This window comes from Vombatus ursinus, unplaced genomic scaffold (genome assembly GCF_900497805.2).
Source record: "Vombatus ursinus unplaced genomic scaffold, bare-nosed wombat genome assembly UNPS02014789.1, whole genome shotgun sequence".
NCBI classification, from domain to species: Eukaryota; Metazoa; Chordata; class Mammalia; order Diprotodontia; family Vombatidae; genus Vombatus; species Vombatus ursinus.
The window spans coordinates 19857384-19885090 of NW_020954567.1; the positions used below are offsets into that span (position 1 = coordinate 19857384).

Here is a 27707-nt window from a genome sequence, read left to right on the forward strand (position 1 = left end):
TATGAGGTCTATATGCTAAAGAGATCAAAGAAAGAAGAAAAGGACCCCATTATGTACAAAAATATTTAAAGCAGATCTTTTTGTAATGGCAAAGAATTAGAAACTGAGGGGATGTCCATTAATTGGGGAATGGCTGAACAAATTGGGGTATATAAACGTGATGGAATACTTTCGTTGTTATTGTTCAGTTGTGTCTAACTCTTTTTTTGTGATCCCATTTAGGGTTTTCTTGGCAAAGATACTGGAGTGGCTTGTCATCTCCTTCTCCGATTCATTTTACAGATGAGGAAACTGAGGCAAAAATGTTAAGCAACTTGCCTACGGTCACATAGCTAATAAGTGTCTTAGGCCAGATTTGAACTCAGCAAGATGAGTTTTCCTGACTCCAGGCCTATGCCATCTAGATGCCCTAATGGAATACTATTGTGTTGTAAGAAATGAAGGCGATGGTTTCAGAAAAACCTGGGAAGATGTGTCTGAACTGATGCAAAGTTAAGTGAACAGAATCAGGAGAACTATACACTAATAGCAATACTGTAAAACTTAATAACTTTGATCCACACAATGACCCACCACCATTCCAAAGGACATAACTTTTAAAAGAGACGTGGAATGAGTAGTGAAGAAAGGTAACAAAAATAGTTTGTTAGTATTTTGGTTTAAAAATAATTATTAAAAACCTTAATAGATTTTGGGTTATTATTCCTCTTTGCAATCCAGTGAAAGCCATTTTAAACACACATGATTGTAGTTAGGGGCACAGTACCAGAACAGAAAATGGTTACTTACATTATATGGGAAGTGACCCTCAGACCATGGCATTTCCATGGTAATCATATAATGTAATAAAAATAAATATAAATAAAAACTGTTAATTCTTCAGTAGATTAATGAAATAGGCCTTTCCCTCTCCCTTAGCAGTTTTTTCTTGGGATATCTGAAAGCATTTTCAAGGGAAGGAACAAAGGCTTTCTATGGACCTTGAAAAGTCATCTAACTCTCTGTCAACTTTTTCTTAGAGCAACTTTTAAATGATTCTGAAGAGATGAATGTAAATATTTCGAAAGACCTTCAGGGAATGAAATTTGATAACCTCCCACAGTAAGTTGTTTTGGTGTTCAACAGTTCTCACTTTCTATACTTCTTTGTTCTACACAACCTAGACAGCTTCTGATGCTATTTGAGGCAATTAGAAAATAGCATAGTTTATAGTTGGAAAGGACCTTAAAGGTCATCTTGTACAACTCCCTTGTTTTACAGATGAGGAAACTGAGACTGGAAGTTAAGTGATTTGTCCAAGGTCAAATAAATAGGAAGTGGCAGACCTGGAATTTGAACCCAGGTTTTCTGCCTCCAAATCCATAAATCCAGAATTCTTAACACTATATATTCATTTGTTGGCTTATTCATCTTGATTCTCTTTTTTTGGATGATGGTGGCAGGGGTGGGGGAAGGTGTGTGTCCTTCAGTAGCTATAAAAAACAACTATTTAGCATTTCCTACATAAGAATATTCACATATATGGGGAATTATGAATCATTATAAAATGGTTTTTTCACTATTAGCAGTGATAGGTATTTTAATGGGTAAATTCATTGTTCTTTGCTCAGTTTCTATCTTCTGACATCTTGGAGCCTATGACAATATGTTTATTACGTCTTCCCAAATAGTCTCTCCTGTCTCAGTTTTCTTAATTCTTCACTTTTCTGTTCTCTTCTTATGTTTCTTACTGGTTGTTTTTTTTTTTTTTGTTTGTTTTGTTTTGTTTTGTTTTTTGTCTCTTTGGCTGGTTCTTATTTGGCTTGATTCTTATGTTTATTTGGCTTTCCTCTCTGTGCCATCCCCCACCTTTCATCTGTAATGTGCCCTTTTCCATTTTCACTATACAAGTTTTCACTATACATGTTTTCCCTTGGTGATCTCATCAGCTTCTGTGAGTTGAACTATCCTATCCATGCAGATTATTTTCACATAAATCCAGGCCTAATCTCCTTCTCCAATCCTACATTGTAAACTGTGTGCTAGACATTACCATTTGGACATCTTGTAAGCACCTCAAATTCAAAGAGTTGAAAGCAGAACTCATAATCTCTCCTTCTAAACTCCAAACTTCTCCATTTGTGTAAAGGGTACTACCCTTCCTCCTAGTCAATCGGGTTCGTAATCTCAGAGTCAGTCTTTCTCCTTTCTTTCTCTCATCTCCCAATATTCAATCAACTGCCAAGTCTTGCTGATTTAACCTCCACAACATGTCTTTTATTATCCACTCACACAATCACCACCCTGGTTTAGGACCTGATCAGCTTTTCCCTGGACTAATGTAAAAGCCTCCTAAAATGGAATCCTTTCCTCCCATTACTTCTGTCTAATCTACCTTCAACACAGGCAAAACAATATTCCTAAAGCACAGGTATTTTACCCTTCAACTAAAAAATCTTCATTGGCTCCTTACTGTCTGTAACATGTAATATAAATTCCTCAGCTTAGCATTTAAGGCCCTCCAAAGTCTAGCTCCAACCCACTTCTCCAAATTTATTTCCCATTATTCACATTTAACCCATTGCATTCTAGCTAAACTATACTATTGGCTGTTTCCTGTACTCAGTACTTCATCTTCTGCTTCTATGCATACTTCTTCCCCCCACCTCCCCAACCCCCACATGCAATTCAATTTAGCAAGCATTTAGTAACTCAATTTATCACACATTTATTGCTATGTGCAAGGCATTCACAAAACAAACCTCTTAAGGTACTTAGATTCTCCTGGTGGGATACATGTATACAAGTACCATAACTATATGCAAAGTAGTTCCAAGAAGGAGAATGTTAATAATTTGAGGAAATCAGGAAACGTTTTACTTTTCCTTAGTTTCTTTCAAATTTCAGATCGGGTGACTCTTTATGGTGGAGTCCTCTGATTTGTCTCCTAGCTTTTAGTCTCTCCTTCTCCATTACCTTGTATTTACTTCTATGTCCATGTAATATCCCCAAGTAGTATGTAAATTCCTTGGATGATGGGGTTGTTTAATTTTTGTCTTTGAATTTACAGCACCTACCTCACATCTTTGCACATGGTAGGAACACAAGACTTGCCAAACAGAACTGAACACATAGAACCTGCCTTCAAGAAGCTGACAATAATGAATGGTGGGTACTTGTAAAAAATAATGATAAACCTCAAGATGGGATATGTTCTAAGAAGAAGTCTAGAGAAAATGTTATGAAAAGGTAAGAAGGGAAAACCTGTTTTCAGCTAGGGAAAATAAGGAAAGATGGTGTGATGGGAGGACTAAATATTAAGATTATTCATTTGAAAGAAAATGTATTTAGGGACAACAGTAGATGACTTTGTTCAATTTAACAAGAGACTACAAATAAATGGATGATTCATTTCATGAGAGGAAACAAGAGGCTGGACTGGCAATAAAATCTCCAGCCTCCCATTTACTAGTTGTATAACCCTGGGCAAGTTATTTCATCTTCTGAGCTTCAGTTTTTTCATCTGTAACGTGAGGGGATTGGTTTAAATGATCTCCAGAGTCCCTTCCAGCTCTGACACAGTCCATGACTAAGATAACTGTAGGAAATGAAAAAAAAAAATGACATTTTAAAACTTTTCTAGGATTCTCTGGGTTTTCTTTAATATGCTTACATGTAATAAATTTTCAGTACTCTAGGGCTTTTAAAAATGAAAATTCAAGTTGTGGTATATGAATGTAATGGAATACTACTGTGCTATAAGCAATGATGAGCAGGCAGATTTTAGAAAAACCTGGAAAGACCTACATGAACTGATGGAAAATGGAGTTAGCAGAACCAGGAGAACACTGTCTACAGTGATAGTAACACTATGCAACAATCAACTATCAATGACTTAGTTCCTCTCTACAGTACAATAATCCAAGACAAATCTAAAAGACTCCTGATGGAAAATGCTAATCATATTCAGAGAAAGAACTATGGAGTCTGAATGCAGATCAAAGCATACTATTTTCACTTTTTTTCATAGTTTTTTCCCTTTTGTTGTTTCTTCTTTCACAATATGACAAATGTGGAAATATGTTTAACATGATTGCATATGTATAACATATCAGATTGCTTGCTGTCTTGGGGAAGGGGGAGGGAGAAAAATTAGGAATTCAAAATCTTATGAAAAACAAATGTTGAAAACTATCTTTACATGTAATTGGAAAAACTTAAATACTTTTAAAAATTAAAATTCAACTTCAGGTGTTTTATTAATTTCTCTTTACATTTACCATCCAGGAGTTCATCTCTTCATATGGTTTCCATCAACCACCAATAAGTAGAGAACTTTCGAATCTATACCTTGTTCTCCTAATTTCTTTCCATATTATGATTTCTCTTTCTCTAATGGCATTTCTCTCCCCCCTCCCCATATATATATGAGTATGTGTGTGTGTGTCCCAGCATTACCAAAAGTAGGTTTAACAACAAAAAGCTCATTATCCTTCCTCAATAGTCTTAGAATCACCTTCACCTCTTCCCTCTCCTTCATTCTTTAAATCCAGTTTATCATCAATTCATGTCAACTCAATTTTTCCTTCAAATTCCTCAGAGCCACAGATTACTGTGGTTCTCAGATTCCTTCTTTTCCATTTCCACTACCACAAATCAAATTCCGGGTCCTACCTTCCCAACATGTAGAATGTCCCCAAAACTTCCTTTTCAGTTATTCTGCTATTACATCTACTCTACATTTCAAATTAAAATTATTTTCTTCAAGCATTACACCTTGACGTCACTCCTCCACTTAAAACACATGTTTTCCAACAGCCTCTCAAATCAGATAAAAAATTTGTAATCAAAGATTTTGAGGCTCTTTGAAATATAGGAGTTTTCTATTTGTTATGGCCTCATAAGTAAATGTCATGCATAGAAAATATACAGTGAAACACAAAAATTCATTTCAAATTTGAAAATGTTCATTATAACTACTACTGCTACTGGTACTACTACCTCTACTATAACTACTATTTCTACTACTGACATGTAATGTCTATTTTTATGTATAATTCATAATTTTAAAAATGTTTTAAAATTTTTAGGTGGTTCCAATATGCCAGACACTGTGCTAAGAGCTGGGAATAAAACGACAAAAACGACATAACCACACAACCTTGAGGACTTTATATTCCATGGTGGTGAGAATAAAACATATACATGGTTAAATAAATAGAAGCTAATTTGATAGGGAAAGAATACTACAGACTAGTAAAATATCACAGAAGAGTTGGCACTTGAGCTGAACCTTGAAGGAAGATAAGGATTTTGAAGGTCAGAGATGAGGAAGGAATATATTTTAGCAATGAAGGATAGCTTCTACAGGTGGCCTTAAATACCAGGTTGAAGAGTGGTATCTTATCCTCAAGGCACAAGGAAACCACTGAAGGATTTTGGGAAGGGAAGTGCTATGGAAGATATACGACTTTAGGAAGATTATTTTGGCAGCTATGCAGAAGACTGAAGAAGGCAAAACTGGAGGAAGAGAGACTAACTTGGAAGCTATTGCAGGAGGCCAGGTGAAACTTGAGATGGCTGTCGTGACAGTCCAGGAGAGAGGGGAGGAAGATCCAAGATGGATTTGGTGGCGCTGTGAGTGGGAAAATGAGAACACTGTAAGAGATGACATAGAGGTAAAATTCAAAGAACTTTGCAACTTAACTAGATATTGAGGATATGATTACCAAAGGAAGAGTACTCCTTGGGTCAAGCTGAATCTCGGAAACTTTTAGATACATATTGAAGAGGCAGATACCAGTTTCTGAAATTTCATTGTTCAGAGTAAAAATTATAACTGAATTTACATTCTAATAAAATGTGAAATTTATAATATGGCTACAATGTTATCCCCACTCCCAAATGTGTAATCAGTGTTCATTCAGCTATGTATTTAAAAACATAATTGAGAGGGACCAGTCAGTGGCCAAAGATGTCACCTCTATACCAATAAAAAGGAATGAGCTGTTAATGACTTATTCTGATGCCTCATTGTGGCAAGAAGTGATCCTACAGTCTCAAAAGCTATGCAAATCACAAACTCTGGAAGGGCCCACAAGACTGTAAAGGCTCCATTATGAGGACAGTGATTAACTATATGTCTATTTTTCCAAGCCTAGGTAAGTTTAGAGAGGCTCATCATCATCAAGTCGACTTTAGGGTGATGACTTATTTCTGGACAGAGCTACTCTTAAAGACCATCTCATAAGCTATAGAGAGGTTGTGATTTGCATATGCTTTGCATAGGTGGCTATACAGAAAGCCTTGCTTCCTTTAATATGTAAAGAAGGAGGCTACAGAGCACCTGAGGAACCTGAACTTCATTCCTGAATTGAAAAGCCTTGCATGGATATATCTGGAGACCAGATTGGGGTGGCCCAACTTGCTATTGTTGGCCTGAAAACGTTGAGTGCCCTTACAGATTTTTAATGCTTTATCCCTTCAAATTCTATGAGTTTCCAACTTTGGGGAAAGGAGTTAGAGCGCCTTTTGGTTCTCACTAATATAGAATAACAAGGAAGAAATCTTTGGATCAAGTGCCCTGATTGGGCAAACATGTATCTATTGGTGCAATCATGGTGGCCATGTCCAATCAATCTTTAAAAAAATCCCCTGAGAGGATTACCATCTTTAATAAGTATCCATTCCTTCATATATGTATATACAATGAGGTATTTCTATAATGGCATTATATGTAGAATATAGAATGTTTAACAAACATCCCAAAGTAACCCATGAATGAACAAGCATTTCAGTAACTTCAAACATTTAGAAAACTCAAAAAAAAAAAAACCAAACAACAAACAAACAAAAACAAACAAACAAACAAACAAAAAAACCCCAATGGAACAACTAACCTTAACAGCCAAGAAAAATCCAACTAAGACAGCATAGAAAGGAGAAAGCATAGTATGGCAGAAAGGATGCTGCCTCTGAAGTCAAAGGACCTGCTAAATCCTACCTCTGGCACTTATTACCTATATGACCTTGGGCAAATAACCTCCCTGGTTCTCAGTTTCTTGATTTGCAAAATGAGGAGGTTGAAGAAGATGTAACTGCTGTTTCTTCCAGATCTAGGCCTATGATTCTAATGTGTATCCTTTGTGGCTGGAAAAACACACTAGCTGCTTGTGGAAACCAGGTTAAGGCTATGGATTTGGACAGTTGTGCCCCTGAACTAGCAGACTGCATGTCTTATAAATACATACAGGAATAATTAAAATCTAAGGGGTTTAGAAGGATTAATCTCTTTTAAATAATCTCTGCCACAAAGCTTGTAAAGTCACTGCTGGCACTAGGCCCATGCTGGACCGGCTGTCGGGTATCAGAATTGCACATGGGAAATAGATGCAGAGTGATTAACTAGTGCCACTTCTCCACTGGCCTCTTTGTTGTTTTCTTTGGGTTCCGGCCTCCTTTACTCACTACAGTAACAGAAACTTTGGAAAGCCATCACTTGATAATGTGGGACAGATAGAGACAGAAAGATGGAAAGGAAGGAGAGGGAGAGAAAGAAAAGGGGGTGGGGTGAGAGGGAGAGAAAGAAAGAGATTCTAAGAGAAAGATTCAGAGAGAGAGAGAGAGAGAGAGAGAGAAAGTTTATGTTGGCAACAGATTGTAGAATATACAGCTCTAGGACTCCAGGGAGATGGACTCAAGAAAAGTGCCGATTGTTCTAGTCCAGCTATTTAACCCATACCAATTTCAAAGCCATCTTTAATTATCTTCAAATTGAGTTTTAAGGAATATAGATAGCACTCTTACTCCCAAGAGAACCACAAAGGACCACTGACAGCTTTTTAACACAAAAGCAGATTTCTTTCTTGAAAGCCCCAAATTCAACAGCTTTTTTTTTAAAGTGCTAGAAGTACACTGTATAAAACAAGACCATTTTGAATGAGTGCTATTCTATCAGCCTTTCCTGTCTGTACTACAGTAAAAGTGCAAAGTTAAAAGGAAGCTAGTTTGAAATGCACCTAAGTTGAAAAGAGATCATTACAATGAAATGCACATATGGAAGCCACGGAAACACAAACAGAAGGTGATCACAGAAAAAATAGCTAAAAGGGACCCACATGTACAAAAATATTCATAGCAGCTCTTTTTGTGGTGGCAAAGAACTGGAAATTGAGAGGATGCCCATCAATCGGGGAATGGCTGAACAAACTGTGGTATATGAATGTAATGGAATACTATTGTGCTATAAGAAATGATGAGCAGACAGACTTCAGAAAAACCTGGAAAGACTTGCATGGTCTGATGCTGAGTTGAGTGAGCAGAACAAGAAGAACATTGTACACAATAACAGCCACGTTGTACGATGACTAATATTGATAAACTTAACCCTTCTCAGCAATACAAGGATCTAAGACATCTCCAAAGGCCTCGTGATGGAAAATGCTATCCACAAAGAAGAAAGAACTATGGAGCTTGAATGCAGATCGAAGCATACTATTTGCTATTTTTTTCTTCTGTTGTGTTTTGTTTCCTCTTTCTGGTGGTTTCTTCTATTGGTTCTAATTCTTACTTACAACATCACTAATGTGAAAATATGTTTAATAGGAATGTATATGTATAGCCTATATCAGATTGCACGCTGTCTAGGAAGGGAGGTGGGGAGGGAGGGGAAGAAAAATTTAAAACTCAAAAGCTTATGGAAGTGATTGTTGATAATTCAAAACAAATTAATAAAAAAAAAAAGAAAAAATAGCCAAATATTTACTTTTCTAAGATTGAAGATAGATATTATAGGCTTTTTTCTATGGGTTAGAGAGATATGTGGTTGACTATATTAAATGGCTTTACTTAAATGAGGCCTGTCTAAACCAGAGGTTTTTAAACTTTTGTGTCATAGACTCCTCAGAATAGCATTTTAAATATATAAAATAAAATACTTAGGATTTGAAAGGTAACCAATATACTGAAATATAGTTCTCATGATAGACCCAAGGTTAAGAACCCTTGGTTTGCTAAACCATGTATACCACAGAAAGTTCTGGTGAGAATGGTAATCTATATAATACTATGTTTTACATGTGGGTTGAAGAAGATGATAGCGAACTAGCTGACTTCCAACTCTGATTCTATGAAAATTATACTAGTCCTAATTCTGCAGCACAGGGACTTAGGACTCATGCTACATGATTTAAGACAGATGCCACTTAGCCTCTTCATGTTAGAGTTTCCAATTAGAAAGTCACATTTGCAAGGAAAAAAGCTCTTGGTAAGTAAGGTATCATACCACCAACAGTTATCTTACAGTGTTAAAGAATGGAGCACATCTGATTGACCAAATATTCTTGGCAATTATATGAACATATCTTCCATAGATTATTAGTTTTCAAGGAATTAGACTACAAAGCACTGAACATTAAAACTATACTAAATTAGATAACTATTTTTATTTTGATACGGAAAATACTTTGGGATCTTGAAGTATTGAAGGGTCATCAATATGAACATAATTTATATGGCTAAAATGTGTAAATGTCAGTTAATAAAAGATTTTTGATATATCAGGTGAATAACCTTTTATTCTATTATTATACTCAACTCTGATTTTGAAGCATCATCTTTAGGAAATCATTAATTAGATAAAACTATTTTCATGTCTTCTCAGTGTAGGCCTCAGAAACTGGCAACAAGACCAAATATCACATGAATGCCTCTTCATTAAGAGCTATAGACTAATCTACCAGCATATTTTAAAGTGCTCTCTGATGTTAAAGACTTTTAGATTAAATGATATGATCCAAATTTTGAGTCAGTGACCCAGGAGCGAAAGGCTCTGTGCTCTTCTTATCAATCAACGCCTATCCTAACTAGGTTCACTAGCATACTAATATGTGTGTATGTATGTATGTATGTATATATTTTTTATCTTATAGAGACAAATATCAACACTGCTAAAATGATTATGGTGATCAAATAGTTTTCTAGAATATTCTTTAAAATTCAAAGCTATTTAAAATCTTGGCTATTTAAAATTTTTTTACCGTTTAAAACTATTTGGCAATGTTTCTTTTAATTTCCCAGTGACAAAGCTATCTATCACATATACTATCATATGGCCTGCTGTATTGTTTGCATAGTGCAATAATATAAGCTGACATTTATTGGAGCTTCTGAAAATGTTGTTCCATCAACGAACATGAAGGGAGAGCAATAACCACGTAAGCTTCATTGGACAAATACCTACATATCAGGACACTTTTCAAAGCTATCAGGCAAAGGGGGTCAGTTGTTGTTTTTTTTTTTTTTAACTGCACAAGCTAATGCTTTAAGAGTGTCTTGATGGAATCAAGGAAATTGGATTGTCCCCCCATTTGCTGGGCTAAAACAAGACTTTTTTTTATTTATCCCATTAGAGGAACACAAGAGAAACCTTTTAAATGTCACTAAAAATTTCCCCTGCACTGCAAAACCCAGTCAAAAGGGTTTTAATACTCCCTGAGAACTCTTAAGTAATACAGTATGTCAAGGTTTAATAAATTGTGGGGGGATCGTTTTCATTCCAGGCAACACTATTTTTTATTTCATTGCAGGTGGTTAGGAATACTTAGTCCCCAGCATAGGAGGTCAGGGGTTGCCTGGGAGAGCTGTGAATTCACCTTCAATCACAAATAGCTGTACCACAAATGCCATCTCAAAAATATTGATGGCATTATGTATGAAAACACTTTTAAAAGTACTAAAGGGATTTTTAAAAGTATTTAAAATGAAAGATTTTCATCTTCCTTACAGGTGATGCTTCTGTTGCTGAGATTTTAAAAATTGGTTCTTTAAGACATGGCCTTTATGAATATGGCCTTAGAAGAGGCCTTCACCATAGCCCCCAAGGAGCTTAGACAGACAGAGGAGGTGGGTAGAATCCTGCAAAACCAGACACAATGAATTTCCAACATGCTCACAGAAGGAATAATATTTGTGAAAGGGCAAATCTCTGTATATTTATATTTTGAAAATGTTTAGTTACATCAACAAGCATTCATTAAGTGCTTACTATGTGCCAGGCACTGTGTTAAGCTCAAGGAATACCAAAACAAGATAGTCCTTGTTCTCAAGGAGGTAACATACATATGCATATGTTATTTAATTTAGCACCTTGTTATCTGGGAGGAGGTGGGGGGGCGGGTGGTAGAAGACAATACATAAAAAGAAGATGAAAAGCAAAGGAGAAGAAAAGCCACATGGAGGGACATGATATAAAAAAGTCTGTCAAGTCAGGCCTGCAGAGGAATGAAGACATGGCTGGGCCTGGGTGAACTTCTTAAGATGGAGGTTCCTAGAGGAACCAGACAATCAGAGGCCACAGGTGCAGATGATACTTTCAATGTGAGGATTATTCCAAGGGTGGAGTGAGTTTAGGGAAAAGGTATCAAACTGGTGGCCCATGGGCTGCATGTAAGCACTCCTGAGTGCAGCCTGAACCAGATTAAAAATTAAAAATACAATAAAACATAAATAATACTATATTAAAACTAAGTCAATATGTGTCCCATAGGAATCATTATGTATGATTTAGCAGCCCCTGTTTCCATTTGAGTTTGACACTAGTGATTTCGAGGAAGGTATATGAGAATTGAGTACTTTCAAAATCAACTTCTGATCTATGACTACGTCTAATTATTACTTAGCAATATTTAAAAGCTCCTTCACAAAGTTCCACTCTGATTTTGCATTGTGTCAAGGAGATGAGTCTGGATTCTTGAAGGCTATGTCAGTGGATTCTAGTAGCTTCCAGCAGACTGACTCTGCTTTCTGAGGACCACATTAGATAAATATGGAGAGGTTCATCACCAGGGACATAGCAACCCATAAAAATACAAAATAGGCTTCAGCTTTGTATGGCCCGTTTCCATTTTTGTTATGATAATAGCAGAGGAGCAGAAAAGTGAGGCAGAAGATGCTAAGAATCACAGTGTTCACACTATCTATAAACTTTAATTTGGCCACTGGAACTCTGAGATTCTCATCCAATGATTAATGAATAGACATATTGTACGAACTGAATCATATTAATCTTGACATTTTCAATATAATGAAATCAGAAGAAAGAAGGAAGCTGCAGCTAATAGAACATTAGTTTACAGGTAATTCCTTGGAAAATCAAATTAAGTAACTGGTGGAGTTTTAGCATATGGGATGTTTGTTCATCTTATGTTACAGTGTTCATGATATACTTGCAAAAAAGACCATCATAAAAATTACAGATTATACATCAACAACATCAGTCACAACAGATGAAGAAGAAGAGAAATTTTATAAAGAATCTGATAAGGCCTTCAAAATTAAATTCATTAGCAGACACTTTGATACTTGATGACTTCAAAGCAAAGGTAGGAAAAGGTAAGAAACATTAGGAAACATGGGTCAGGATTTAAGAGAGAGAAGGGTCAAAGATTTATATAGAGTACACAGAAGCCTCATGCCTTTACATCACTAATATTTTCTTTCAGAAAAGAACTGGTAGGTGTTAGATATGGTAAACACAAAAAACACCATAAAAAAATGAAATTGATTATATTTTAACAGATGGAAAAAGACTTATTACTGTTGTAGGAGTTATTTCTCAATCAGCTGTCAGTGTATAATCAGAGAACTGACTCGTTGAAGCAAAGATCAAAATTAGAATAAGGGCTAGAAAAATTAAATAATGATGAGAAAAAGATAAAGACATAATTGAAATAATTTAATTCTGAAATTATTCAAATAAGTTACTGATAATGACAAATGTGTAATAGACAGTAGAGAGGATACTGACATTAAATACAAAAATTCAATATAAGAGTTTAATAGATGTAAGTCAAATGCCATAACAAGGAGATAAAAGAGCCTTGAAAAGCAATGTAGTCAACAAACACTTGACTTATCTGACAACTGAAAAGAGATAGCAGCCAAAAGCAATCGAGATTTAGCTATAAACTCATTTGGAGCTGTGAGATCTTCCACCTACCATGTACTTGCCTCCCCCCTGTCTCCAGGTGTGGCACCATCTCCTCTCTCTCTCTCTTCGGTGTTTAAGTTTGCCACTTCAGTTTGCCGTGGATGATGATATTGCTGCCCTCAGCTGTTGACAATGGCTCCAGCATGTGCAAATGATGTCTTTTGGGCTGTCTTCCCTTCTACAGTTGGAAGGTGTGATGATGGATATGGGCCAGAAAGACAGCTTACGTAGGGGATGAGGCCCAGAGCAAGAGAGGTATTCTGACCCTGAAATATCCCATTGAACATGGTACTGTCCCCAACTGGGATGACATGGAGAAGATGTGGCACCACACTTTAAAAAAAGAGTAATTTTCTCTCCAATTACATGTAAAAACAATTAGAATTCTTTTTTCTCTTTTAATTCTGAGTTCTAAATTCTCTCCCTCACTCCCTGAGACGGTAAGCAATCATGAAAAAAAATACTTCCATGTCAGCCATTTTGTGGAAGAAAACTCAAACAAAAAAAAAAGGACAAAGAAAGAGAAAAATAGTATGGTTCTATTTGTCTCATAAGGCAGAGACAACTGAGGGTAAAATAAACAGAAGAAAAACGTAAAATATCTGACAAGATTTTTGTAAAAAAGTAGTTGGGTGATTAGGGACAATGACATCCAAACTCTTGACATCACCAACTCAGATGCACTTCTAGAGGAGGTAAAAATGCCATTGAAAAGAATTAAGATGGGACAAGCAGGTAGACTGGACCAAGTGTATGTGGAGAAGACTCAAGCTGGAAGTAATCTAAATGGTTGTTTTAAAAGTTATATGTAGACGGGAAAGATACCAAAGCTGTAAAGATGTTCCTGGTTGTTTTCAGGATCAAATGAAAAAAACCTGTTTTGGATATGATCTTCATGACCTATCCCTCCACTCCCACCCCAACTTTCCAGTCTTCTTCCACACTCCCCACACATGCTCTGTGATCCAGCGACACTGGCCTCCTGGCTGTTCTCACGACAAGACATTCCATCTCCTGACTCCAGGCATTTTCTTTTGGCTGTCCCTCATGCCTGGATGGCTCTCCCTCCTCATCCCCACCTCTTGGCTTCTTTTAAGTCCCAGCTAAAATCCCACCTTCTCCAGGAAGTCTTTCCCAACTCCTCTTTAATTCTAATGCCTCTCCTCTGTTGATTATTTCCTATTTATCCTTTAAATACCTTTTCTGTACATAGTTGTGAAGTCCTTGAGGGTAGGAACTTAGCATAGTACCTGGCACAGTTTGGAGCTTAATAAATGCCTACTGACTAACTGAAAATACTAACAATAATTACTAATAATAGCATTAACATAGTACTTTGAGGTTTGCAAAGCCCTTTACATGCCAAAGGTTACACTTGCCTGGCTAAGTATGTATCCAAGGTAGGATCTAAAACCTGAGTTTCCTAATTCCAAACCCAGCCCTCTATCTACTGTGTCACCTACTTGCCATAAAAATCAGACCTTATAAGATTGAAAATGGACAACTGAGAAAATATCAGTAACTATTCACCTAGATGTTTATTTTCCTATCTATACACACATGAAGAGTATTCTCAATGAGAAAATTAGTATGGAACAGGCAGACTTTTCCAAGAGATAACCTGTAGTGATTCACATCTTCACCATCAAATAACTGATAGAAATATGTAAGAGAATAAGGGCAGCTACATGCCTCAGCGGATAGAGCACTGGGCCTGGAGTTAGGAAGACGTAAATTCAAATTTGGCCTCAGACACTTTCTAGCTGTTTGACCTTGGGCAAATCTATAAAGAATTGTAATTGAGTATCATCCAGTGAACCCTCATGATTGGTGTGAGTAGGCTGTAACATGTAATAGCTTAGAAACTCTGAAGGACAGGAGAAGAGGATATCAGCAAAGAAATACATAATCAAAAGAGGAAAATGACTGGTCACCTGGCTAGGGAAAGGTACAACAAGTCCTTGACTGGTATCCACATGACATCAAGATAAACTGAGGAGATCCCTGGTAATTCAAGGGAACTCATTATGTTGAACATATGAGAGGACATGAATAAGGATGTGCAAACACTGATAGGCTGTGATCTGTTTCACTGGAGGAAACATTCCTATCAATGGAATAATAGATCTATTTGCATATGTAAAAGTTAATGTCTGTCACAAGTGAAATATCTTTTTCTTTATATATCTTTTTTCTTTTTTTTTAACTCTCTGAAAGGGATGAATAAATAGAACTTATCTGTAAAATTCTATAATGTTAGTACTGAAAGTTTGGTTTTTGGAAAATCTCATTATTTGTTAATATTTGGAGAACTGGCACCAGTTTTAACCTAAGAAATTGTTTTATGTCATCAAAGGTAAAAGTAGATGACAAGGGAAAGTATGCAAACAGGAAAAGTGATCCTATACTTAGTACCAAAGAATGATCATGGCCAAGGGTCCTATCTTTTTTCATAGCAGGCCCTTGTGTAGCAATTTAGAAATCTCACCTTGTGGCAGTTCAGTGGAAGAGTAAGCCTCTACTATTCTATTCTTTGTTGCGAAAGAACCCTTTAGAGACCGTATAATTCTTATTAGGAAAAACAACCTACAAATATTCTTCTACATAAAAATTAAAGTGTCAATGATACCCCCAAACCATAATTTTTCCAAATGTAAAAGTAAACCAATTTGCTAGGTAAGCTGAAATGGAAGTAAGGTGTTCTGATGGGTGCACAAATGTTTCTCAGTATATGAAAGAGATGATACACAGAGGAAGTAGAATGCAGTGCAAAGAGAACTGGATCTGGAGTTAGAGGTACTAGGTCTGAATCCAAGTTCAGTCAGCTGTGACTATGGAGAAATTACTCCATCTCTATAGGCTTAAGTTTACTCATGGATGAAGAGGCTGAACTACATGACTGCTAAGCTCCAAATCTATGATTAAGGATTGAATTTAGCTTTTCATATCAAAACTTCCCAGGAAGCTGGCTACCAATTCCTAATTCTAGCATTTGGATTCCTTATTTTTTTCTTCTTCTTCTTTTTTTTTTAAAATTTCAACATTCAGCATGAAAACAGAAGGAGGAAATAAAAAAAATCTGGTTAGTGAAGCAAATGCTGCCTTAAAAGGATCAGAAGGTGGTAGCTTGGTGCTGGAAGGGGGAGGGGGAAAAGTGAAGGGGATAAAGCAGTGAGTCTAATCAAATCACTTAAAAAAGCTACAGTCTCTCAGAGTTAACCTTGCCAATCAGAGCCTGCAGTTGTAGGAGAGGAGCATGCCTGTGCACATTAAACTGGGAGTATGTCCTTGAACCCATGGTGCACTTCACTCTCCCTTGAAGTCTAGGCAGGCTTTGTAAATGAGCACCCTCAGAAAGGGCCTTGAATTCCATTAAGAGAGCTTCTTAAGAGGGAGAAAGCCTCAAGTCACAGCCTCCACGGCATAGCCAGCTCATACCCTTTACTGATATTAGAGGTGAGCTCATGGGATTAAGTCTGCAAGAGCCCAGAAAATTAAAAAGGACGAACCTACTGACAAAGGGCACTACACCAACAAGACGACAGTATGTATTCCCAAACCATGCTTGTTTTTAAAGAGACACTGTTCATTTAAAAATATTACTGCAATATCTTTTGGGATAGGATAACTCTCAGACAGTAATTACCTTTTGTGAAGTTCTATCTTGGTGTGATAGATAAAAATCACATTCCCAATTAACCACAGGAATAACCACAGTTTTCAAAGCACTTATATGTTATTTCATGTGATATCCTAGCACATGTGAGAACTCACATGCAATTGCTATTACAGTGATGAGAAAATTGGATGAACTAGCCAACTAGTGGTAGACTGTCTTTTTTGCCTTGGCTGTTATACTTACTTAAATTGTTACATAGGTAAGAATAGGTCAGTGAAATCCAGTCATCAACAATTCTCTGACCTGCTTTAAGCATTTATTCTTACATGCAAAAACCTGGAGGCATCTTGTGTTGGTGTGCCATGTCAACTAATACGATATCAGAGAGCCAAATTCCTCACATCAAACAAAACAGCAAATTGGAATGTTTTAAAAAATAATGCCTCAAAAGATATAAAAAGATAGGTTCAAAGTCACAATCTAATTTAAGAGGGAATATACATTTTACTTATACAAAATGTTCACTTTTATTGCAAAGCTTTATTCAACAAACTCAGGATACAGTAACATTAATCTGATAAGAAATGCTATAGCACAAATTTATCATTAATGTCCTCCATGATGCCACAGAATTTAATCTCATTGTCTGGAAAAAGGTAAGCATGCTAAGCAAGCAAGTTATGTTAAAAAATCTCTTCCAAAAAAAGTCTCTTTAGAGAAACATGTTATAGAAAGATAGTCAAAGAAACATCACAGGTTTTTTTCTTTTTCTAACTTAAGATTTACAGACCTCAAAACAACTCTTAAAATAAAAAGGCAGATAAATATTCCCATGACTTGGGAAAGATCTTAAAGACATATAGAGTATAAGACCCTCATGGTACTGAATGGTCTCTATTACTGGTTTCCATGGAGAAGGAAATGAACCAAACAAAAAGGAGAAGTAAATTACATAGGTGACCAGGAGAGAGCAAGGAAGCCTGATGGATAGTGCTGGGCCTCAAGTCAGGAAATTCAAAACCAGTCTCACACACTTACTAGCTGTGTGACCCTGGATGAGCACTTAACCTCTGTTTGCCTCAGCTTCCTCAACTGTAAAACGGGGATAACAGCAGCACCCACCTTTCAGGGCTGTTGTAAGCATCAAATGAGATAATATTTATAAAGCACTTAGTGCATAGCCCAGCATGTAGTAATATGTAAATGCTTATTCCCTTTTCCCTTCCCCTCCTTGGAGGAATTTGGAGTAGTAAAGTAGATCAGAGGTTGAATTTCGAAAGGAGAAATTTGTAAAATGAATCAATTGATAATCAATAGACATTTATTAAGTACTTACTATATGCTAAGAAATGGGAAAACAAAAAGGGGCAAAAGAGGGTCTCTGCCTTTGAGGAGCTCAAAATCTAATGGGAGAAACAACATGCTAATAAATATATACAAACAGGCTATATACAGGATAAATGGGAAACAATTAACAGAAGGAAAGCACTAGAATTAAGAGGAGTTGGGAAAGGATTCTTGTAAAAGGGAGGACTTTATTGAGACTGAAAGAAAGCGAAGGGATTCACTAGATGAAGTTGAAGACAGTGTTCCAAGCACAGAAGAGAGCCAGAGAAGATTCCTGGAACCAAGAGATGGAGTGTCTTGTATGTGAAACAGACAATGTCCCTGGATTAAAGAATACATGTTGGGGAGTAAGGTCTAAGAATGATGTGGTAGGGGCCCAAACCAAGACCTTTGCCCCTTGCCCCAAAAAGAATTTGGGTCCCATTTGTCTACGAGCCCCAGAAAATCCTTAAACTTTCTTTGACCGCTCTCACCATACTGACATCTGCCTGAGGCTATAATGCACTCAACTAACCTTTCCTTAGCTCTTATTCTTATTCTGAAGAACTGGCCCTCCCTTCTCAAGGCCTTATCTCCCTAATGAAGAAACCCAGTTTATTTCCCATCTTTGATCTTATCCAGATTCTTTGATATCCTAATGAAACCTAGTCTTATCCAGACCCCCTTAACCTCTTCCTTCACTATCTCCCAGTTCCTTGTTACCCTAATAAAACCTAGCCCTTCATTGTCTATTTCTGCATGAACCCATTCAACCTCCCAGACACTCCCATTCTCCCTAAACTCCTCCCTCAGTCACCCCAGATCCCCCTCTCAGCCCTTCCTCCAAATACCCCAAATTACTTGGCTGTATATAAGATCCATCTTGGCCCCCATTTAAAGGCTGAGATTTCCTCATGCCTGCTCGTCCTTATGGGCCTCACTAGTTGAGATTCCTTAAGAGTCTGGCCTGTATGGTTCATCTCTAATAAAAACCTTGTCTTTGGCTGAAAGAAGACGTGGGTTGAATTCATTTGGGTAGGACTCATGTGTCGTGATTTTGGGGTCCCAGCACCCCTAGCATCTATACCTCATCAAGAAGACTGGAAAGGTGAGGGAGAGTTAAGTTATGAAGGGTTTCAAATGCTAAACAGAGCATTCTGTAGGTGATCCTTAAGGCCATAGGGAGCCATTGAAGGTTACTGAGTAGGGGAGTGGCATGGTTGTTCCTACGCTTTAGGAAAATCACTTTATGTGGGGAGTGACAGGAAAGGGGCACTAGAACAAGAAGGCAAAGTAGAAATAGAAAAAAATCTACCAATCACCACTTAAAAGAGATCCTAAGAGGAAAACTTATAGGAATATCATAGCCAAGTTTCAAAGCTCCCAGGTTAAGAATAAAATATTGGAAGCAACAAGAAAAAACAAACAAACAATTTAAATACCATGGAGCTACAATAAGGATTACACAAGACCTAACAGTGATTACATTAAAGGACCGTAGATCTTAGGATGCTATACTGCACAAAGCAAAAGAGCTGGGGTTCCGATCAAGGGTAACTTATCCAGCCAAGTATAATCCTGAATGAAGAAAAAAAAATGGACATTGAACAAACTCAAAGACTTTTAAGTTTCTGTGACAAAAACCCGAGAACTTATGGGAAAATTTGACATATAACATGCAGGAGAAATATAAGGTAAACATTAAAGATCAATTATAAAGTGTTCAATAAGGTGAAATTGTTTACTTCATGTATGTGAAAAATATTAGCAGTACTCATGATTGTCATCATTATTTGGGCAGTCTGAAAGAAAGGTGGGGGCTGAGCTGAGCATGATGAGGTGATTCAAAAAAATAAAATTGTATAGGGAGAGATAAAAAGGAGTAATTATCTCATAGAAATGAGTCATAAAAGGAAAAACTGATACAGAAGTGGGTGTAGAGGGAAAGGCAGGTAGTGCTGGAACCTTACTCTCATTTGGAATAGGTTAAAGAGGGAACAACATATTTCTAGAAGGGTATAAAAGTCTTCTAAATTCAGAAAGAAATAAAACAGCAAGGTGATAGTGTGGGGGAGGAGAGGATAAGGGAGAGACTCTTAGAGGGGTGAGTAGGATAAGGAATAGGAGGGCACGGTAGTGGATAGGGGTAAAGCAGAGCAGTGAGGAGGAATAGGGTAAATAGGGTGATAAGGACAAGAGGAAAAACAGGAAGGAGGAAAATACACAAAAAGTAATTTTAGCTTAGAATGTGAATGGGATGAATTTGTCCATAAAATGGAAACAGGTAGCAAATTAAAAATTTGAATTCAATAATATGTTGCTTTCAGGAAACATAAAAATGAGAGACACATAAAGATAAAATAAAGGCCAGGAGTAGAATTTAGTATGTTTAAAAAAAAAAAGGCAGGGATAATAATCATGATCTTAGACAAAGTTAAAGTTAAAACAGATTTAATCTAAAGTGAAAAATAGAGAAACTACACTATGTGTCAGCAATATTATTCAGTATTGTTTTAGGCCATTTAAAATACCTAGACAGCATAAAATACCTGAGCGAATGCCTGCCAAAACAAACACAGGAACTATATAAACATAAACACAGAACACTTTTTATACAAATAAACCAAGATCTAAATACCTGAAGTAATATTTATATTTTATGGGTAAGTAAAGTCAATATAATTTTTAAAATAACAATTTTACCTAATATATTTATTCAAAGTCATCTCAATTAAATTACTAAAAAATTACTTTACTGAGTTAGAAAAAATAATAACAAAGTTCATTTGGAGGAACAAAAGATAAGGAACTTCAAAGAAACCAGGGGAAAAAGATGTAAAAAAAAAGTAGATTCAGCAGTATCAGATTTTAAACTATATGATAATGTGAAAGCATTGTTGAAGTATGAAAAGGGCAATTTTGATTAAATTAAAATTTTCTTGTATAAATAAAACCTATGTAGCCAAGAATAAAAGGAATGCAGAAAATTTGGGGGAAAAAACTTCCATAGACATTCTTACAGATAGGATGTGATTGGTTTGGAATTTTGCTGTGGCACAGGAAATGATGAGCTTGTTGATTTAGAAAAACAAGGAAAGACTTGGACTTATGAAGGAAGATGCTATCCACTTCAGAGAAACAGATGATAGGAGGAAATAAGCATAGTATGGTCTTACATATATGTGTATGAGTGTATATGTGTATATATGTGCGTATTTATAGATATCTATAGATACACATATCCTTTCTTAATTGTAGCCTTCTTTAGGGTGGTGGGGGGAGGAAGGAGGAAAAAATAAAGTAAAAAGTGCACAGTAGAGAACAAAAGAAAACCAACAAGGAATCAAAGAAAAGCTGAGCAGCTTTAAAAACAACGTGCAGTATTTATTATATGTTTTCCTGAAATGGAAACATTGTTTTATACTGAATCCTCTCTGATGGTCTGCTGTGGACATGGCAATTTTTTTTATTTTCTCATTTTGTATTTAAGTTTAAAATAAAAAATTTACAAAAATAAATAAAAGTTTAAAAAATTTTTAAATAAAGAAAAAAATAAGATGATTTGATAACAACAAAAAAAGAGAATAAATCAAGTATCAGTGATTTTCCCAGTGTGGGAAACTCCTGGTAAAAGAATTCCCTCTACTTCTTTAAAAGAATGAAAAAAAAGAATCATCAGCATAAAGATGGTAATTGAATAAATGAGAGCCAATAAGATCACCAAGAGAAATAGTTTAGAGGGAGACCAGAAGACCCAGACCAGAGAACCCTGAGGGACACCTACAATTAGAGGGAATAATATGGATGAGGATCCAACAAAGGAGACAGAGGAGGAGTGGTCAGATAGGCAGAGAAAAGAAACAAGAGTGGTGTCCCAAAAACTTAGAGGGAAGAGAGTGTGTAAAGGAGGAATGATCAACAGGGTCAATGTCTGTAGAGAGGTCAAGAAGAATGAGGAACTGAGCAAAGGCTATTGGATTTGGCAACTAAGCTATCACTGACAACTTTTGTGAGAGCAAGTTTTGGTGAAATAAAGGTGGAAGCCAGACTTTAAGGGGTTAAGAATCGTGAGAAGAGAGAAAGTAGAGACACTTATTGTAGATGGCCTTTTCAAGTTTAACTACAAAGGGCAAAAGAGATATAGAATGATTGATAGCCAGGATGGAAAGATCAAGTGAGGGTCTTATCAGGATGAGGGAGAAATGGGCATATTTGAAGGCAATACGGAATGAATCCACAGACAAGAAGAGACTGAAAATGAATGACAGAATGGGAATGATAGAGGGGGTAATCTGTTGGAGAAAATGGGATGGAATGGGTTTGATTGTGCAGGTAGAGAGGATGGCCTTGCTAAGGATTAAGGCCACCTCATTAGTGAGATAGTTGAAGGATGGATGAGATAGTGTCAGAAAGCTTATGAAAATAATGAGATCGGGGAGAGGAGAAAAGAGAGAACTCAAGGCAAATGGCATCAATTTTTCCTATAAAATATGAGGTGAGTTTCTCAGCTGACAAGGTGGAGTTGGGGAAGCCATGTGAGTTTTGAGGATGTTTGAAAGGATTAATAAGAGCTGCTCCAGAGAGTGGGTCAGTGACTTGATAAGATAGATATAGAAAAACTGCCTAGCAGCAGTGAGGGCCCATTTGAGGTTGTATAACATAAATTTGTCCATGTCAAGTTTGAGTCAGAATAGTTGCATGATTTTCTCCATGTACAGAAGCAAAAGTGGCAAATTGGAAAATGAGCCAAAGCTGAGTTATGGCAGGCTGTAACTGGTCAAACTATCATTTGGAGGCTAAGGATTCAAGAGAGGAAAACAGTGATCATTTGGAGGCTAGGGATTCTAGAGAGGAAGACAGTGTAGAATTTAATTGATTCACCAAAGGATCAAGATTCCCCTTTTACAAAGAATTATTTAAAACACAACACAAATTTAAGAGGCAAAATATTCCTGGCCATGAGAAGAAAGACAAGTGCCAAGGGAAAAGACGGTTGAAAATCACTAACAAAGATAATTAAAGATATTTATTTTAAAGAGATCTTTAAAAATTCAGCAGTTTTATAATTTACAGATGTCGACCTCTGAGTAGAGTAATTCAAAGTTTTCACGTTTAGTTCTTGTTAATGAAATTTTAATATATGAAGGAATAGCTTTACAATTTATCACTTTTACCACTCCAGTTCAACTTTTAGTTTCACTGTTCTCCCTTTTCTTCTCACATTTCCCTTGAATAAGCCTTTTTCATGAGAACTAAGATTTCAGAAATTGGGTAATTTTTACTAGGTTTTTTTTTTTTCTCACTTTTATATTGAGTACTCACTTCTTTAGGTAAGTATTTGTTAGCAAGAATGAACAACTGGCAGTCCTTTAGCTCACAGTACAGTGTGAATCAAGTTCAAATTACTTTTGAGTTCAGAGAACACCAAGTGTCACCTTATTTTTACATCTAACTGAATTATAGGACACTGTCAGAGTGTTATGACCTGGTATAGTAAATTGCTCCTCCTTAACGGTCCCCTGGCTACATTCCCTCTTACTGCCGCTGGAAGCCATAGAACTGTTGACTTCTGATGCAAGTGTTACCCTCGGATATCGTACTTCTTCAATGAAAATGTTTCAGAAATCACAGCAATATAAACTGAGTTACTATTACTGTTTTCAAAGCCAATTATACCATTAGGATTGATCTATTTGAACTAATTATTAATTTGCCAACATAGCCTTTAGTGAAGGAGGCAGCAGAGCAAAGGTGACTGAATTTGGAGTCAGAGGACCTGGATTTGAGTCCTGCCTCTGTCATTTATTGCCTATATGAAGAGGCAAGACAATGTCTTTCTTGGTCTTATCTGCAAAATCTCATCTATAAAATGAAAGGGAAGGATTAGCTCTAAATCTATGATCATGTGACTCAGAGCCCACAGGGTATAAGAAAAAAAACCTCTAGAACAGGAATTAAGAAACCTGGATTCAAGCTCAGTCTGCCACTGACTAGCTTTGTTAGGCTGGCAAATCACTCAACCTCTATGGTTCAGTTTTCATACCCAGGAAATGAAGGTGTTGATCTACATGATCCCCAAGGTCCCTTTCCACTTCCAAAATTCCAAGATCTGTCATTCATTGTTACAAGTTATCCACGTGTACCCCACTTAACTCAAACTTGACATGTAAAATGCAAGTGCTACATTTTAGAAAGTTTACTGAAAAATGAACACATCCAGAAGTGGGCATCCAGGATAATGACAGGACTAGAGGTCATGAATGACATGAGGAACAGCTGAAGAAATTGGGAAATGATGACTTAGGCCAGAGGTTGGAGGCAGAAGAGAAGAGGAAAGAATGGTAGATGACTTCAAGTATTTGATGTGATATCATAGAGAAGAGGTCTTGACCTTATTTCACTTGTTCAGAGAAAGCTTAACTGAGGAGTAATGAATTCTAGAAAGGTAGATGTTTCCTAACTGTTAGAAATACCCAAACATGGTTTCTCATGGTAGAGTTTCCCCATTACTGAATGTCTTCCAGAACTGTCTGGATGACTACTAGTTAGCGATATTATAGAGAGGAGAGTCTCAAGATCACATTATTATATTAGGCTTGATTGAAGGACTTAGGAACTTTTAACCTAAAGAAAAGAAGATTTAAAAGTAAATGTATTCAAGTTATTTGAAGAACTATTACATGGAAGGAGTAATACTTACCCCAGAGGGCAGAACTGGGAATAACAGGTGAAAGTTGCAAGGAGAACCACATTGGATGGATATAAGGAAAAACTGACTAACAAGGATGATCCAAAGTAGAATGAGCTGATCTAGTTATGTAGTGGGTTCTCCCTGAATTGTTGTTGTTCAGTTGTTTCAGTCATGTCTAATTCTTCATGACCCCATTTGGGGGCTTTCTTGGCAGTGACACTGATATGGTTTGCCATTTCCTTCTCCAGCTCATTTTACATTTGAGGAAACTAAGGCAAACAGGGTGAAGTGACTTGCCCAGGGTCACACAGCTAGTAAGTGCCTGAGGCCAGATTTGAACTTAGGAAGATGAGTCTTCCTGAATCCATGCCTGACACTCTATCCACTACACCACCTAGTTGCCCACCCCTAAACAGAACCATTCAAGTAAAGGTCGGGATGACCATTTGTTGGGTATGGTAGAGAAATGATTCTTGCTCATTTAGAAGTTGGATCAGATGGCCTTTCAGATTCCTTCCAACTGTAACACTGTCATTTCAGGGTTACTTTTTAGTCACAAGTGAACTATAAAGTTTCAGGTCTGTTCCAACTCTGAGATTCTATGATTCTTTTCCGTTTATAGAAAAGATTGAAGATAATTACTGACATTACAAAATACTTTTTCTTTAATTAATTTATTTTGAGTTATCAACAATCACTTCCATAAGCTTCTGAGTTTTAAATTTTTCTCCCTCTTTCTCCCTACCTCCCTCCTCAAGATGGTGCTCAATCTGATACAGGCTATACTTATACATTCCTACTAAACATATTTTCAAATTAGTCATCTTGTAAAGAAGAATTAGAACCAACTGGAGGAACCACAAGAAAGAGAAAACAAAACAAAACAGAAGGAAAAAAAAGCAGATAGTATGCTTCAATCTGCATTCAAACTCCATAGTTCTTTCTTTGGATGCGGATAGAATTTTCCATCATGAGACTTTTAGAGATGTCTTAGATCCTTGCATTGCTGAGAAGGACAAAGTCTATAAAAGTTAGTCATCATACAATGCAGTTGTTACTGTGTATAACTTTCTCCTGGTTCTGCTCACTTCACTCAGCATCAGTTCATGCAAGTCTTTCCAGGTTTTTTTGAAGCCTGCCTGCTTATCATTTCTTATGGAACAATAGCATTCCATTACATTCACATACCACAACTTGTTCAGCCATTCTCCAAGTGATGGGCATCCCCTCAATTTCCAAATCTTTGCCACCACAAAAAGAGCTGCTATAAATATTTTTGTACATGTGGGTCCTTTTCCCATTTTTATGATCTCCTTGGGATACAGCCCTAGAAGTGTTATTGCTAGGTCAAAGGGTATGCACATTTTTACAGCCCTTTGGGCATAGTTCCAAATTGCTCTCTGGAATGGATGGATCATTTCACAACTCCACCAACAATGCACTAGTGTTCCAATTTTCCCACATTTTCTCTAACATTTATCATTTTCTTGTTTTGTCATGCTGGCCAATCTGATAGGTATGATGTGGTACCTCAGAATTGTTTTGATTTGCATTTCTCTAGTCAATAGTAATTTAGAGCACAAAATACTTTTTCTTCTATAAAAGGGTATACTTCTTTTAAACATGGTACTCTTGGAAAGTGTCTGACAGAAAGTAGCTATAGACTAATATCTCACACTGATAAACTACATATAAACCAAGACAAACTAAAAATGAATATAAGACTTAGACAAAAAAAGGTGACATAAGTAAATTATGAGCAAAGAAATTATCTGTTGGTCTATAGATAGAAGAGTTCATGACCAAACAGGGGACAGAGAGGATCATAGAAGATAAAATGAGTAATTTGGATCAACCAAATGAAAACATGCTCCAAATCACTAATAATTAGAGAAATGCAAATTAAAGCAATTCTAAAACTCTACCTTATACCCAACAGATTTGAAATGATGAGTTAAGAGGAAAATGAAAAATGTTGGAGGGGCTTCAGCAAAACAGACACACTAATGGATTTTTGGTAGAACTGTGAATTAGTCCAGGCATTTTGTAAAGCATTCGGGAATTATGTCCAAAAAGCCACTAAACTGTCCTTTTGACCTATCAATAACACTACCAGGCCTATGCCCCATATGTACAAAAATATTTATAGCAACTCTTTTCCAGTAACAATGAACCGGAAACTAAGGGGATGTCCACTAACTGGAGAATGACTAAACAAATTATAGTGTATGAATGTAAGAGAATATTATTTTTCTACAAGAAATTATGAACAGTTTTAGAGGAAACTGAGAAGACCTTTATGAATTGTTGCAGATTGAAGACAAAAAGAACTAAGAAAACAATTTATATTATATCAAATTATAAAGAAAAACAACTTTTAAAGACTTTAGAATTCGGATCAATATAATGATAAATCATGATGACAGAGAACTGAAGATGAAGCATACTACTCAACTCCTGTGAAAGGTAGTGGACTTAAAATTCAGAGTGAGACATAAATTTTTGGACCTGGCCAATGTAGGAATTTGTTTTGCTGCATTATGAGTATGTTATGATGCTTTTATTTTCTCTTAATTGATCGATGAGAATGAGTGGGGGCAGGAGGGAATGGAGACAGATAACAAATGAATATAAAAAATAAATATAATACAAAAAATATAAGTAGGGTATTCCATGAATGTACTTAAATGCTGCATCATAGATTATTGGCTACTTGTTGTTTCCTCCATTAGACTATGAGCTCTTTTAGTATAGGGACTACCTTTTTCCTTTTTTTTTTTTTTTTGCATACCTAGTACTTAGTATAGTATCTGGCACATAGTAGGGTGTTTAGCTGTTCTTTATTAACTGATTGATTTGACAGAAAGTCATGTAGTAGAGAAGTGGAAGAGGTAAAGAAACTGAAAAGTAAAATGTTGAAAGAAATTTTCAATGACTACCAAACAAAATAACTTCTCTTTTTCTGCTGAGGGTACCATCATCCTTCCAGTCATCCAAGGCTCTGTCCTTTCTGCAACTGCTAAAACTAATCAATTGCTAAGTATTGTTGATCCTACTTTTACAATATTTTCCCCACATAAGTGACAAAGTGCTGGATTTGGAGA

General features: G+C 36.4%; 1 protein-coding gene across 3 annotated transcripts in view; it reads right to left on the reverse strand.

Annotated features, from left to right (window-relative positions):
- The window catches only part of ACBD6 (acyl-CoA binding domain containing 6), a 215678-nt gene that overhangs the window by 48786 nt on the left and 139185 nt on the right, over positions 1-27707 (reverse strand). Inside the window, exons 7-8 of one of the 3 annotated variants that reach the window (XM_027868508.1) lie at positions 5520-5614; positions 2731-3577 (exon numbers count right to left, since the gene is read on the reverse strand). The exons of 1 other annotated variant lie outside the window; for it this stretch is intronic. In XM_027868508.1, coding sequence (XP_027724309.1) covers positions 3499-3577; positions 5520-5614 — 174 coding nt within the window. In that variant the 3' untranslated portion in view covers positions 2731-3498. Of the gene's footprint in view, positions 1-2730; positions 3578-5519; positions 5615-27707 lie in introns of those variants that run through there. One more of the 3 variants, XM_027868510.1, reaches the window with a different exon arrangement.